Consider the following 15,328-nt stretch of genomic DNA (forward strand, 5'->3'; position numbering starts at 1 on the left):
GAGGATAACCTGCGGGCAGTGGCAATAGACAGACCCAGCTGTGTTGAATGCATTCTTTGTATTATCCCTTACAACTCATCTAATGCACGGTGTAAATCATTTAGTCTACTTACATTCCTAGGAAACAGGGTAACTATACGCAAGGCTTATAGTAGTGTACATTTGTCTTTACATAGCCATATCTTTTTCTTACATGAAAATTTTTCAGTGTTCTAGTCAATGTTTTTGGATTTTTGGCAAAGTTAAAATATAAAAATGTGTACTCTACAAAAACAGTTGTCATTTTAAATCCAGCTTTTTCTCCTTGGAAAGCGCGAAAGGAAGCTGTTTTGATTAAGAGCAGAATATCAGCCAAATATAATTTTACATTTTTCTGGATGAAAAGTGTTCTCTGTTGTCAAAAATGGCAACAACCAGCTGAGAACTTGTAGACAGTCTTTCGGTCCAGGAGCATGTACTCCATAAATATAATACTGCTAAATAATTGCCTGCTCCATCATAACTAATGCCATTCAGATTACTGTTTGAAACAGCTGATACATATCCTATGTTCTTCTACAAAATTATTTTAGCTATAAGGTTTTAAGTTGAAACTTGGTGTAGCCATTTTTAGTAAGATTTTCTTTCTTTGTGGGAAAATACCCTCTTTGGAACAAAATGGCAAATTTTGGGGAGCAGTGTTACATTTCACTGGCACTTTTTAATGGCCTGTGTGACCTGCAGTGTGGTTTCAAGTGCTAAGAATATCTCAGTCATGCCTGAAAAGAAAAAAAAAAGTGAGTTTGTTTTTTAACTTCAATTCACAAACGTGTGTTCTAGATGTTTAATTTCCTGATTGAATATATTTGCCCCTTGGGAAATGGAAATTTTAGACTTTATTTTTTCAAGTAGTAGGATCAACACTATAGGACTAACTTTAAGGATAAAATGCAGCAGTAATTAGTCATAACGATAGATACTTCGTAAATTACTTTATTTTGGAATTGGTACATTCAAAATAATGTTTTATGACTCTGTTGATGCTTCCAAAATAAACATTTAATAAAGGGCAAAAAACCTGCTTGCACTGCATTGAAAAAAATTGCAGGTAGCTTTTTTTTATGTGTGTTTTATAAGCTAACAACATTTGGCTCCACAAAAACCATATGGCTTTCCAGCAGAATCTGCTAGAGTGTTTTCTAAGTCTATACTTAGAGCTGTCCATAGCTTCCAGTAAATTTGCAAATTCGAACAGCTTTTTAGATGAAAGGTGAGTTTCCCCGTCTCCTCATAAGGCCTGTCTAAATTTCCACATTGCTGTGGCTTAAACCGATCGTATATCTGAGTCGGCTTTTTAATACCTCTGTAGTTCAGAGTAATCTGCAGTGTCGTCACAGCTATTTTCCATTTAATGCTGTTCACTAGATACATTTTTATTACTTAATGTCACACAGACAAGTGCAGGGTTTTGGCATGAAAACAGGCTTCCAGTGTTGTTACAAATATTCCTGATTTCTCTGAAAAAGAGGATCCAATAAACGAAAGTAGGAAAAAGAGCAACTTTTTGGAAAAAAAAAAACAACAAACCAGAACACCACATATTTTACCTTGTTAATCATTATCAGAGGAGAAATTGCTGAATATTTGACCTGAGGAGCACAAGTACTGTCAGTCCCTTTTCCTTGCTTTGCCTCCTCTCTTCTTAAAGCAGCAAATACTCACCTACATTCCTGTTTTCCAACCTTCCAAAAATAGTGTCAACAGACATACATCAATTTTCACTTGATTCATTTCAGTTGATTGTTTGAGCTAATTTCTTTATAGTTTCATCAACAATGTAATAATAATAAAAAAAAGATTCAATATTAAATCCCTTCGGCATCATATCTGCTTAATAGTTTATAGTTTTGCAAGACTTAAAAGTAGATAGAAAACTTCCTGAACTCATTAATAAAGCCTGCTTTCTTCTCTATATTTAAATCACTCTCCCATGTCTGGTAAGCTGTGGTGGCTAATGTTGCTTTTCTAAAGCTAATGAGGCCAAAATGCCATTTTAAATGTGAAAATTTTGTCATCTGCTCTGCTTCTCAGTTGTCAGGGCCTTCAAAAAGTGATTTTGTCTTATTTATAAATAACTAGGAGTTCTTAATGCTCCCAGGAATAATTATGGTTATTGAGATGTTGTGACTGTAAACATGGACATTTTACCTCCCATATGGCTTAGTTCCATCAGGACTCTTAAAAGACGAAGCCTAACCACCAAACTATGTTTCTGAACTCAGCTAGGAGTGAGAAACATAAAATAACAGCAAGAGTTCTGAGAAAAATGTGCTCTATCTGGACGTTTTTTCCTTTTTTCCTTTCCCCATTCCCTTCTGCTTTTAGTACCCCTCTGATGTCTCCTTGAGTTTGCTTTATCAAACAGGTTTTCTGCCTGTGAAACGCTCTTGTCCCCCCTGCTGGGGAGCTGCCACTTAATCATGCGTACACCATTTGGGCCACGTGTAACGACAATGTCTGAAAAGTTTGAAATTTCCATTTTGCCTGCTGTGTGAAAAATGTCATGTTTCTGTGACTTCCGTGGAGATAATGTAGCCCTAGTCAAGTAGCAAACTGGTTTTAGATACATATCTAAACGTATGTTTAAAGTCTATGTATAAAGTGGCATGTTTTCAATTTTTAATACATGAGATTTTTTATTGTTGTTCTTATCAGATACGGGTTATAGCAACATTCTTTCTATGGCTCGTTCTTTTAAAAAAAAGGTTTTCCCAAAAAATTTATAAAGTACTAGCATCACTTTCACTAATGAAACCTTACTATACTTGCAGTATTCTCGATCCATACTCAGTAAATGCACGCATCCTCAATTCTTCATTGTGTAAGCAAGAGTGCTGTTCCTATGACTGAGGTTACACTTATATTTTAGTACCTTTCTGCCTTTCTCTATACTGTAAGTAGACTTCTGTGGAAAGTGTAATACTTTCTCCATATATTTTTAAAAAAAGTTAACAGAATACACGGAAAAACACTTCTCATGAGAACTTAAAGAGTTTGTGAACTTGTTTTTTACTTTTGTAAAACTGCTGTGCCGTGTTAAAATGTTGTGTCTGTGTTACATAGAGTTAAATTCACCCTGAAAAGAAGGCAGGCACTTCCCCAGACACAAATTTGCAATGTCTTTCAAATTGTTCTGTTGAGAATATAAAAGGGGAATATCTGGCACTTCCTAAATTTGCAAGTGTTTGGGACCGATGAAAAACTGTGCAGTGTGGCTACTGGGGAAGGACTCCTGATGGTCCCATTCTGGCAGCTCCTGTCCTGAAGAGTACAGAAGTACCAGAATGAGTCAGGAACCAAAGTGTCTCAAATGTGAGTGGCTGGGTTGTAATAATACATAAATTATCTTGAATCAACTCATAAACTGATTAAATGACAATGCAATGATTGAGAATTTTGCTATAGCTTTATAACTTGGTGTAGTTACAGTTTATAATCACACTTTAATTTGAAAAAAAGCCATCTTATTCCTTACTCTGGAAACAGATTATTTTGATTTGCTTCCTCAGAGCTGCTCAGAAGATGGGGATTGTTCTGTGTCTCATCTTTCGTCTTCTGTTACAGGGGTCCTGGTGGTGGTAGACCTTGGCCAAACCCAACCAATGCCAATTCTGTAAGTTAATATTTAAAATATGTTAGACATCATCTTATATTTAGGAAAATATTTCTCATCAGTACACCAGGAACAAAATTCCACTTCCTTCAACAAATAAACTACGGCATGCTTTATATTTTTCCCCGTAACCCTAATGCAGAGCAGGTTCAGTGAGGAGCATATCTGAACAGAGAGCTCATTGACCTGCACATACCCAGCTCTTTTCATAATCACACAACAGCTCTGCGTCTTTGCATCAGTTACAGCACTTCCTTAACACAAAGGGATATATTTAAAATACATTTTATCTTCCCATAGTGCAAGTAAGGTGAGTTAGGTCAACACTGTCTGGCCAGCAAGCTCTACAAAAATCACAGCTTGTTAAGATACATACATAACAAAAGCACGTTTGCTGCTCTTAACTAGGGAACATGGAGTCGTAGAGCAATTGCTTGCAAGACATCAGCCATTTCATATGCTTTTTGTAAAAAGCAGTGCACTCTATTGCATTTCATTGCAACAACTACAAAATGAGGTAGTCTGATAGCAGCTAGAAGGAAGAGGAGGTCAGTGGGGCGTCCCACAAGAACAACACATCTGGTATTTCTTCAGAAAACGCAAAAGTAAAGTTTTCATTTTCATTCAGTGGTCATACATCATTAGTATAAAAAGGTGTCCCTTTTTGGCACTTGCAGTTGGGTAAAATGGATCTGGCTTAACAGACTAGCCTGGTTCTTTCTGTTGTTACCAATTTGGATTTTTTAATTCTACTAATGACAGTTGGGGAAGAAAAGAGCTGAAACTCTTCCTCGGTTTACTTTTGCGTGTCCTCAACTAAAACGGATGTTAGGGTATTTTTCAACTGGGAGTTGAAATATTTTCATTCTATGAAATTAATTGAGAATCCAGTAATAGATGTATTTGTAAAAATGAGCTGCATGACAAGTTGTCTACAATCATGTAAGATGCTTACTTCTTACCCCATCCTCCTAAAATAGCATTGCTCCGTGCTCCTTTAAAGAGAGTAATTGCAAAGGATATCATAAAGAAGACTGGATTGTTCACAGGCAGCTGGATTTCACCAGATACCCTCTGTAACAAATACCACAATTGAATTTTAAATTAAAATAGAACACTGTCCTTTCTTTAAAGAAAAAAAAATAATAATGCAAAGAAATGAAAATTAGTATCTTCTAGGGTGAAAGATATGAGAGTTGCTTTTCCTTTTATGGTCAAGATTTTAATCAAGATTAAGTATATATAAGAACATACAGATTCAGTCTGTGCTTGCGATGATCCTGAAGTCTTATTGACTTAAATGCAAGTATGTGCTGCTTAAGTTTATAAACCTTATAAAGCATATTACCTTAATAATCTTATAGCTTAACCTTTTACGATAGACTGCAGATCTTTACAGAGCTTATTGTGCATCCTGCAATAAGAATAAAAGGACCGTAGTAGTAGATGCAAGAACTGGGTTGGTACTAGAGCTTGCATTTAGTATCTTAAAAAACTGAGGCTGGCTGTTAAAAATGCATGCTTCAGGTATTATGAAAAAATAGAGATCAGATATTAGGCCTCAGCCTATAGACATTTAAATGTGTGAATTATGTTATTCATACTGATTTCATTGGAGTGGATAACAGGGCACAGTAATCTTAAATGGAAGTATTTTTGTTTGAAATATTGGGTATTAAATGTGGGCTGAGCCTGTATTGCTAGTTTTGGAATTGAACATACTTACAACGACAAGTTGTTGAAAAGAAGAGGTGTTTGTGTTTGGCAAGAAATATTTTCCCGTAACCCTTAACTGTGTCTTTGAAATAAATTAAACAAACATGTTAACCTGGAACTGTACATAGATGTAGATATAGACTCCATTTCACTGCAGAAGAAATGACTGTTTTGTTTCTGTTGATATTACAGATACCTTACTCCTCAGCATCTCCTGGGAACTATGTAGTAAGTACACTTGTGTGTGTTTGCTTTTTAGAATAGATGTTACATTTTATTTAGGCAAAGAAATAGCTGTCCAGATGTTAAGAAGAACCCTTGTGTATTGGTTGAGAACTGAACATCTGATCTGCATGTAGGGTTTTTTCTGCCGGTTGTGGTGCATATGTTGATGTTCATTACTAGAATCATTATCGGTCTGGTCAAAATTGCCCTGAGTGCTGTTTTATTTCAGCAAACATTTGTATAACCAATACAATGTATTGTCTCCAATAATAAAGGACAAGAATCCACAGCTTTCTGAGTAACACAATTTTGTGTACGAATTTCTGAACTTCATCATAAAAAAAAATATTTGAAGAATTAGAACAAGCTTTTATCTCCCAAAAGATATATAAGTGGGTCCTTACAGCTAACATTTTAAGGGAGACTTTTATTCTTATAATTACCTTCTGGAGACCTGAAAACTCTTTCTTTCTCCATGCTCTGTTATGTCTTCATTTTACAGACATTGTCTTAACTGATGATGGATTAGTTGGTATCATTGTTTTTTTCTTAGTCTGTACTTTAGAATGAAATAGTTAAAACTTTGTAATAGGTCCAGCATTGACCTGTCACTCAAAAGAACACGAAATGCTGGCCCTTTCTCTGGAATTTAACAAATACACTTTACCTATCAACAAAATGTTTTTTGTTGGAGAATATACTGCTGGGGTTTTGTCTCTATCCCAAGAGTTTAACATTTTTTATCTTTTTAGGCTCTTTGTCGTTATTGTTGTGCTTGGATTATTTGTACTTCTGATGTACTGTTCTGAGGCATATTGTTTCATCTGTTTTTGCCACATGCTTGCTACTGGTGTCACAGGGTAACAAGGGAGAATTTTATGTATATACATATGTTGGATTCCAAATTTCTGTTGGTTGGTCAAGTTTCGGTAGCCTTTTCTTTTGATCTTTTGTGTTTTATCACCTGAAGATTAGGTAACTGCAGGGCATTGGCTTAAACAAACATAAAAACTGCAACTATTTCAGAATGTGGGAATAGCAGGTCCTTCACCTTGAGGACAATAAACCCTTGATTTTTCATCTGTTTGTGCTGCTTATAGGTTTCTCTTACTTTTCAGTCTTCGTAAGAGAGACGATCCTGCAGAGCTAAAGCTGAAGGATGAGTTAAAGGACGACTTTGTTTTTGTTCAGATAAAAGCAATTTCTTTTGTCTTTTATTTAGACAATTAGCTGTGAGAAAGGTTATGATTCTCAGAAGTGTCCATAACTGTAGTACTCATTTTGCCACGTGTTTAGTGGAAACAGTCTAAATCTGCTGATCTGCAAACCATTTCTTTTCATGAAGAACTTCATAAAGTTCTCTCTGCTGGGAAGAGGTTTTGTTGAGTTTGCCCTAGACAGTAGTGATCAATTATTGTTGCAGATTTTGAAGAATTTTTTTGAATATTTGACTTTGTGTTCTCGTTTTTTGAAAGTATGAAGTCCTGAGAAACTAGAAAAGGAGATGCTATAGAAAATTATTTGAATGAAGCAAACCTAAGTGCAATGCAAGCTATAGTAGAAGACTCTCTCGGTGTACTCACATCAAGCCAAAGGTCTTCAAGACAAATCACTTGGCCAAAAGAGGGCATCACTGTATTTCAGTGTATAGATAGAGAAGGAGTAAGAGTAAAGAGGTGATTTTACCTCTTTCAGTGACAATGATGGGACTGATGCTGGAAAGTTGCATCTAATTTGCAGCATTGTAGGGAAATCAATAGATATGCAAAGATGCAAGAATAAGCACACAAAAGAGTTAAGTATTGAGGAAAATGCCTGAGGCTTTGGTCAGATGTGCGCTGTGAACTCCAGCTGTGCCAGTGGGAAGGTGCCTAATTCCTCATCCCCACTCAGCTGCTGAAGGTTACCACTCCTTCAGGTCTGTCACTGGAGTTCCTTGGAGGAGTGACCCTCTTCATCCAAAACAACTGAAGTTGACTGAAGCGTGTAAAGAACCAGGTCCTTGCTGAAGCGCTTCAGGTGACCCAAACTAGGTAGAGGGACACTCACAGAGGGAGCTCCAAGCAGAGCTGAGGCTGCCGCCAGCAGAGGGTAGTGGTGGAGCTGCTGGGGTGGGCCAAGGGTTGAAATCTTCTTCTGCCAGCCTAAATGCTTGTACATGTCTTGTTTGATGATGAGAGAGTGGTGTTGCTTCAGAAAGCCTAACCACATTTTGGAAAAGGAGCACATGAACTCCAGTTGAACAAACAGCTACATAAGCAAAACCGGGGGGCAGTAGCTTCCAAGAGAGGACACGTCTGGGGGCAAAGTGTGGGCTGGAGCTCTTAAAACAGCTTTTTAGCCAAAGGATTTTTGATGTGGAACTACATGCTTTGAGAGCTTAGTCTAGTTAGTTTATCAGACAGTTTTTGAGAAATAATTCCATTACATATTAATATATTCTCAGAGCAAAAATAGTTGATACCGAGAGTCTTTCTAAGAGAAGAAAATACACAAACAATGAGAGTAAATGCAAATTTAAAATTAGATGCAAAAGTTAGTATTGAAGATAAGTAACTTTTCTAATAAATGACCAGTTAGTGGTTTCTACACCTCTTTATGTGATGCCGAAAAATATATATAAATCTGGAAAAATCAAGTTAATGAGCTTAGTGCACAAATCCATGAATAAAAAGTCATATCCTGTGATGCCTAGAGGGTCATATATGTGATACAAAGGTCCCTTTGAATTTAGAGTCTGTAGCTCTACAGCAGTAATGGGGGAATGTCTCACTGCTGAGGGCCGATGTCCTGGTTTGAGGACATTGAGCCCAAACCACGACAGCTGAATAGGCCTTTCCAGCAGTTTTGGCAAGCCCAATCCTAACACATTCGTTACTGATTCAATTGTAATTTGGGAGGGGAAAAAAGCTATGTGGCTGCTGGCAGCATGAAACGAAGTTGTGAGTATGCCTTGATTTTTATAAGCTGATCCGTGCGTTTCACGGCGGAGCGAGCCTTTGTTCTCCCACAAAAGATACTCAGTGACCTTGATTAGTTCACGAGCAAGGGGAAGCACAAGATAAAGAACTGGAAGGGGGGGTCACATATAAGGGCATAGAGGTGTATATATATATATATATATACATATATACGCTGACTGACTGCAGGGGCGTGCTGCTGTGTCTGGGCAAAAGATTTCTGTTTCACCTACAATCTACAGTTGACCAGTGGCTGGCAGACAGAGATGCTTCCCTCTGCAAGTATTTTACTTGTACGAACCCGGGGAGGAGCAGTATCATTCAGAAAGCTAATACGTTACAGAGTTAGGTTGTCTGAAAATAATGTTTATATTATTGCTAAATGCTTTGTAAGAAATGTTGTTTTAAATAGGCCATTAAGAAAGACTGTCTACTGTTTTAAATCCAGGACTTGTCTACCTCCTTCCAAAATATCTCAGTGAATTACAGCAAATCTCAGCAATGTCCTTGTAAGCAGACTGGAACAACCAAACCTTTATATTCAGTGCTACTGAATGCACCTGTCTGGAACAGTATATCTGCTATTTTAAAATATAACAAAAGAGATAAAAATATAAGAAGGCATATGGCAATGACAATAATCATCTGTTGCTAGGAATCTGTGTATTTTTAATTATGGAAAGTCAGTATTTATTGACTTTTATTGACACAGACGTTTTTATCAAACTGGAAGTTGGTTACTTAAAAATATTAGTGGATCTGCAAACATAGGGCAAGAAGTTATGGTTCTATTCTTACTAAATGATTAGGATGTTCAGAACAAATGTCTTGGAAAAATTCTTAAAGGACCTGAAAAGGCTTGTTTAGCAACCAGAGCAGTTTACGTGCAATTCCCAATCGTAAACACATTCGTAACACAAAAATAAAAAACTAAGTAAATGGATGTTCCTTGATGGTCGCTTTTTTTGACTTTTTAGTCTTTGATTTAGCAGTCTAGGCAAGTGATAAGACTGCACCCAGCATTATCCTGACTTTTTAAATCCATTTGTCATTAATTTGAGAAGAAGTTATATCCAGATGTTATTTTAAAAAATTGTAGGATATTAGGTGGGTAGAATTAAGAAGCCTACGGCATCGAGATGCCAAGTCTGCCTAAAAAAAAAAAAAGCTTTCTTAAGGTGATTAGGCTCTTGTGTCCCCATGGGACACCCCCTTATTTTGTGCTTAGCAAACATTGGTTACTCTACACTGACTGTGTACAGAGTACAACAAAACAGAAATGCCAGCTGGAAAAACAGTGGTAATAAAAGTAGGTTGAGGGAACGAAATGTAATTGTCTTAGGCCCTGCTCCAAGTACTTCTCTTGTCTGACTCACAGCATGACACACAGTTATTGACTAATGGATATTCTTGGGTCTGTATACCTGCGTACGTCAGAAGTCTGTGCTAGAGCTTGCTGACCAATTACCTTGTCTTAATCTGTGATGAGCTGTTTCGCTAGCTTGTCAGAAAATGTGCATGTTTTTAACAGCGTAACTCATGACATTCACGATACTTTTTTTTCATTTGTACTATGCTCATTTTTTACTGCGATGCTTTTTTCCTTTCATGCTAACTGATGTCTTCTACCCTCTCTAGGGTCCTCCGGGAGGTGGAGGTCCACCAGGAACACCTATCATGCCTAGTCCTGCAGGTATTGAAACATACTCAGAAATAATAGAAGATAATTAAGGCATTTTAGCAAATACAAAACTTATTTTTTGGACTTAGATTTTCATGAAGAATCCGCTAATGAGAAATTATTAGATTTGTAGTTTCTGTGTCAGGTTTTTTCCTGCTCTTTCACTCTCTTTCTCTCCATGCTATGTTGAAGAGATACAAAGAACTATATCTCTGCAGTTCAGAGCAATTAATTTCTCTGGCTTTTGAGCCCATCTTTTCTTGCAACAGCAAGATAAAAACAAAAGAGGTCACAGTTTTTATTTGCTTTTACTAATGTTATTTTGAGACAATTCCACCACTGTGGAAAACAGGAGATTTCTAAATCTGGTGAAACGTACCCTGTATTATCCTATGGGATAGAGCGGACCAACACGTGGCTCTTGAGTGATGCGCTGCATCCCACGGCTATGTCATCTGACTGACAGCAGGGTCATGCTGGACAGGTTCCTCTCCTCTGTATTGCAATGGAGGAGAAAGGCCCCAGAGGAGCCATTGTCACGTCCTACCAGTGACCTGTTCCCATAACTTCAACTGCCCCGTTGTTTCCCCCGGTAGCATGGTCTGTATCTTGCAACTCTGACCACATGGAGATTTTGGCCATATAAAAGACTGTCCACATTGCTACTGAGGTTTGAGGAACCAAGGAGGAGGATGGGAGGATTTAGGACGGCTAGCTAGCTTCTCAAGGCTTAAAGATGATCAACTAGATGGAAGTATTTCCCTCCACCAATGTTCTGCAAAGATTCTGGTATGAAGGTGAAACTGCAAGATGTGGAGGATGCTGTCCTTCCCCATGGACATCATGAGAAGTCTGCTAAAATGAAACTAACCCAGTATTATAACCCAGTATTCAATGGCTAGTCCCTTTGGTCAACATCTGTCTTTGCAACATAGTTTCACCAGCTAAGAGGGATTTGCTTATCTCAATGATGTTACAGCATCCTCAGTCCTTAGGGATGTCCTGTCCTGTCCTCTACAGCACAACAGGACAGGGAATTTTCCTTACTGCCCATGAGAACCTCTTGCACCAATATAATATCTTCATTAAATACAATTCCAGGGCTTTAAAAAATGCAACCTGAGACAAAGAGTATGGCTTCCTTGTTCATATCATTAGAGAAAAAGATAATTAGTGCAAGCTGGCGCTTAAATATTAGGAGTCTCTCTTAACATAAAACAACCTTATGGACAACCCGCACTTTTAAAAATAGTCAGTACTGCAGTTTACGGCACACGTTAGGCTGTCTGTGTGCAGCTCCAATAAAGCTTCTGCTGACAGTTGTTCCCGTTTTCAGTTAGAGACTCAGAGATGTTTTGAGACTCTGTTTTTCCAGAGTATGAAAACACTTAGAAATGGGCCATCTGAGAATTCTGCAAAGGTATTTACTTGCCTCTGAGGGAAACCAGCTCCGAGGGTTCCCGTGGCCCAGCTAGCCCATATGTATTTTCACATGAGCCAGCAGAACATGGGGAGAGCTAGAGATAAGTGTTGCAACAGATCTAGTGGTTGAAGAACTTGTTGCCTACCTCATCGAATGTTAAAAATAACTTTTTATGTGCTAATTTAACTTTGATAAGTTTAGGCTAAGAGGTTTTTGTTCCCCCTCCTCCTTGAACAGTGTATTTGAATGTTGTAGTGATACTTAGGGCTCTGCATATAATAGAATTATTTATTCACCCAGGTTAATTAATGCTTGGACAACTGTCTCAGAAAGACTGAGGAACAAACAAAGACTGGTTTTAACTGCCGGTGAATGTAAAAATACATTCCTGTGAGAGGTCAGGCCACATTCCCAGTTCCAATGCATTTCAGTCTGGTCTCAGCTTTCTCGCTTTCACTACTTGTGACTCAAAATTCCCCCATCACCTTGTCTTGGAAAAGCAATTACAGCTCAGCAGTGGGTGTGTTAATCTCAAAATTCTCGTTCAAAGAGGTGGAATGGTCTTTTGGAGGAGCTAGGTATAGAGTACTAAGCTATTATTTGTTCTTTTTGTAGATACTGCGGAGGTACTGGTTTTCCAGAGTTGACAATATTTTTTTTAACCATGCAGTCCCCTTAGGGATGTATTTAGACTTTCCTTAGGTCGTTCTCCTCTCAGTAACCTTTTACATTACATAGCCTATGTCTTGTCCAGTTCCCTCGGGAAAGATTTTTGGCTAATTTGTCTACTGTCTTGCTGCATTTTTTGCCTTCTCTTTCCTACAGATACTGATGAAGGGTGTTAAGACTTTGCATGTGTTAGCAGTGGGGATGAGCTGGGGACCAGAATGAATAATTTGTATCTACTGATGATTCCTAGGCATCGGTTTATTAAGTTCAACCAGAAGAGATGTGTGGGTTGTCTTCTGTGTGTCTTGTTAATTAAATCTTGCATTTCAACTTTGGGGGTGCTCTGAAGGTTCATGAGCATTGATTGGAGGAAAGGGACTGAGATGCAATACAGCTGTGTCAACGTTTGGCAAGGCCAAGTGAAACCCTGGGCAGAACGTATGAGCTTAAGCACCATGCTGTGCTAGGACGGCTTTATAGGTTTTGGACTTAGTTTTTTTTTGAAGCATTGCACCACACTGTACCTTGAAGATACATCAGTTAAAGCTGTCCTTAGAGCAAGGATCTTTGCACAGTGTTCCACTGAATAGCTAGATATATCCAAAATCAAAGAGTGACATGAATGAGAATAAAAAATTTTCATTCACTCTGCTAACTTGCAGTGTCTATAGCGAGAGGCTATTTATCATTTATTACAGATGGAAAACAAATTACAGGAAGTATTGATAAGAAAGAAACTCCTGCTTTATAGAGAATATTGAAGATGAGTGAAATAATTTGGAACTCCAGGAAAAAGGGTTTATGGAATTAAATAGTTACAGATACATGGTGATTTATAAACCTTTTAACAGTCGTGCATAAAACTAGAGTCTAGAAGTAGTCACTTAGGGACCATTGCAATTATTTCTTTTCATAGCTGTGTTGTGTGGTAGCAATAGATAGAAAGGGAATGAAATCTTCCATTATATTGCCGCTGTGTATCAGTGATTCAGGGACAGAAATAATACGAACGAAATGGCAGGAAATGTATTAGATGAGTAGTTTTATTGAAAGGTATATATTAGCACTTAAAATAATCTCTTATTACAGATTCAACCAACTCTGGAGACAACATGTACACTTTAATGAATGCAGTACCACCTGGACCCAACAGACCCAATGTAAATATGAATCTAGTTATATCCTTCTTTGAATTGTACAGCCTTTTTCTATGCAAACACTACATCGCCATCACATATCATTAATACTAAGTTTTCCATTCTTACTGGTGAAGCTTCAGTTGGTTCCCCCCACCACATACTTTTTAATGTTTCCCAAATCAATCATGCCAATCCATACAAAATTATGATTGGGCCATATTCTTCTTTATGGAAAAGACCTTAGAAGCTTCTGCTTAGACTTAGTTTGTCACACTGCAGTACACTTCTGTGTGATAGGACATCACCCCAGGAGCTGCCACTAAGCATTAGTTTCTGCAGGATTCAAACTTGTGTTATAAAAAAGTATCTACCCTTGAAAAGGGAGGAGAAAAATTGTTTAGAGTGACCCAGTATCATGTTGCCCTGCCGTTCTGTAAAAAAGGATAACATCAATGTCCCTGAGAAGAAACAAACTTCCGTGTTTGTCTAAATGGGATGTTAAGAATGAAACCTATTGATAGAATTGAAGTATTTGCCTAATTAAATAGTTAACTTGTGACTATTTTAGCCTAAATTTCAGCAGTTCTAGAGGTGACAGAAATCTGGATTCTTGGGTAGAACTGGTTTCTTCACTGATCTTTCTCTGTGCCTTCAGTTTTATTGTATTTCTGTGATTACAAACATACTTCATTTAATCATGGTCCATATTATCAGCCTTTTGGAAAAACGGGCAGTAGAACTTTAAAATATAGTTATTTAGATATTGCTAAACCATGCAGTGAATTTTCGAAATTTTCCTATAATGTTAATGTCTTTTAAGTTTTTGAAGAGCTAAATTTAAGGTTAATACCTGAAATTGGACAGAACCTGCTCATGCTGCAAAGGTAACGTGGAGTAGTCCCACTGCCAGTATGGATGGGGTGAGGTTTGAAAGCTGTTAATTAATCGCTTACTCATTGAAGAGAATTGTACAGTTCCCTGTAACTTCAATGACAGTAGAGCTAGCTTCAGCACTAGCAGGTTTGAAAGTCATACACAGAGTGTTGAAGTAAATAATAAATTAGTCCTGAGTTATTTTCCAGCCTACAGAGGTGAGAGTTTCCAAAAATCATGAAGTCATTGAAAAATCATTACAAAAAAAAAAGTCATCAAGAAAAATCATGACATTATTGGAAAAAGTGAATAAAAGCAATGATGTTTTTGCAGTCTTCACATGAAAGACTTTCATTTGACTTGCGCATTCAGAGCTAGGACTGTGCATTTTTCCTTTATTTTTTTTTTCCTGAGAAATATTTTATTTTTATTAGATTATCTACGAAAAATTGTACAGTAACACCAGTTTTTAATGTCTGATCCTTTTGTAGTTTCCAATGGGGCCAGGGTCAGATGGACCGATGAGTGGACTGGGTGGAATGGATTCACATCATATGAATGGATCATTAGGTAATAATAGTAAATATTACGAACATTGTCAGTTTTCAATGACTAGTGCCATTTTCTATGACTCTGAGTTTTCTGAGTTATGCAGAAGACTATATGTAAAAATCTTTCAAAAACTGAAAAAGCTGCATATACATCAATAAGTAGTATTAAGGTACTTTTTAAGCATGTGAATTGGCATACATTGTACACCTCTGAAAGAAAAATACTGTTATTTTATTCATATAAGAGAGTGTAGTTTTAGTCCAGTTGATGAAGACCAGTCTAAAAGCATACCATCGCAGTAATGTTGAGGTGAAGGCTTAAGAACCATTTTTATTTATCCGTCTTCCTCTTCGAAAATCTTGGGAAGGTGTCATTGTGACGTGCTGGTGCACGTTCTTATCAGTTACCTGGAAGTAAGTTATTACATATTTTGATGTA

General features: G+C 37.4%; 1 protein-coding gene across 4 annotated transcripts in view; it reads left to right on the forward strand.

Moving 5' to 3' along the window:
• Positions 1 to 15,328, forward strand: part of SSBP2 (single stranded DNA binding protein 2) — a 191,100-nt gene that overhangs the window by 150,924 nt on the left and 24,848 nt on the right. For 2 of the 4 annotated variants that reach the window (XM_054185299.1, XM_054185300.1), the window contains 5 exons: positions 3,604 to 3,652; positions 5,561 to 5,596; positions 10,192 to 10,246; positions 13,416 to 13,486; positions 14,830 to 14,908. In XM_054185299.1, coding sequence (XP_054041274.1) covers positions 3,604 to 3,652; positions 5,561 to 5,596; positions 10,192 to 10,246; positions 13,416 to 13,486; positions 14,830 to 14,908 — 290 coding nt within the window. The remainder of the gene's footprint in view (positions 1 to 3,603; positions 3,653 to 5,560; positions 5,597 to 10,191; positions 10,247 to 13,415; positions 13,487 to 14,829; positions 14,909 to 15,328) is intronic. The other 2 variants (XM_054185301.1, XM_054185302.1) reach the window with 2 other exon arrangements.

This window comes from Rissa tridactyla, chromosome Z (genome assembly GCF_028500815.1).
Source record: "Rissa tridactyla isolate bRisTri1 chromosome Z, bRisTri1.patW.cur.20221130, whole genome shotgun sequence".
NCBI lineage: Eukaryota > Metazoa > Chordata > Aves > Charadriiformes > Laridae > Rissa > Rissa tridactyla.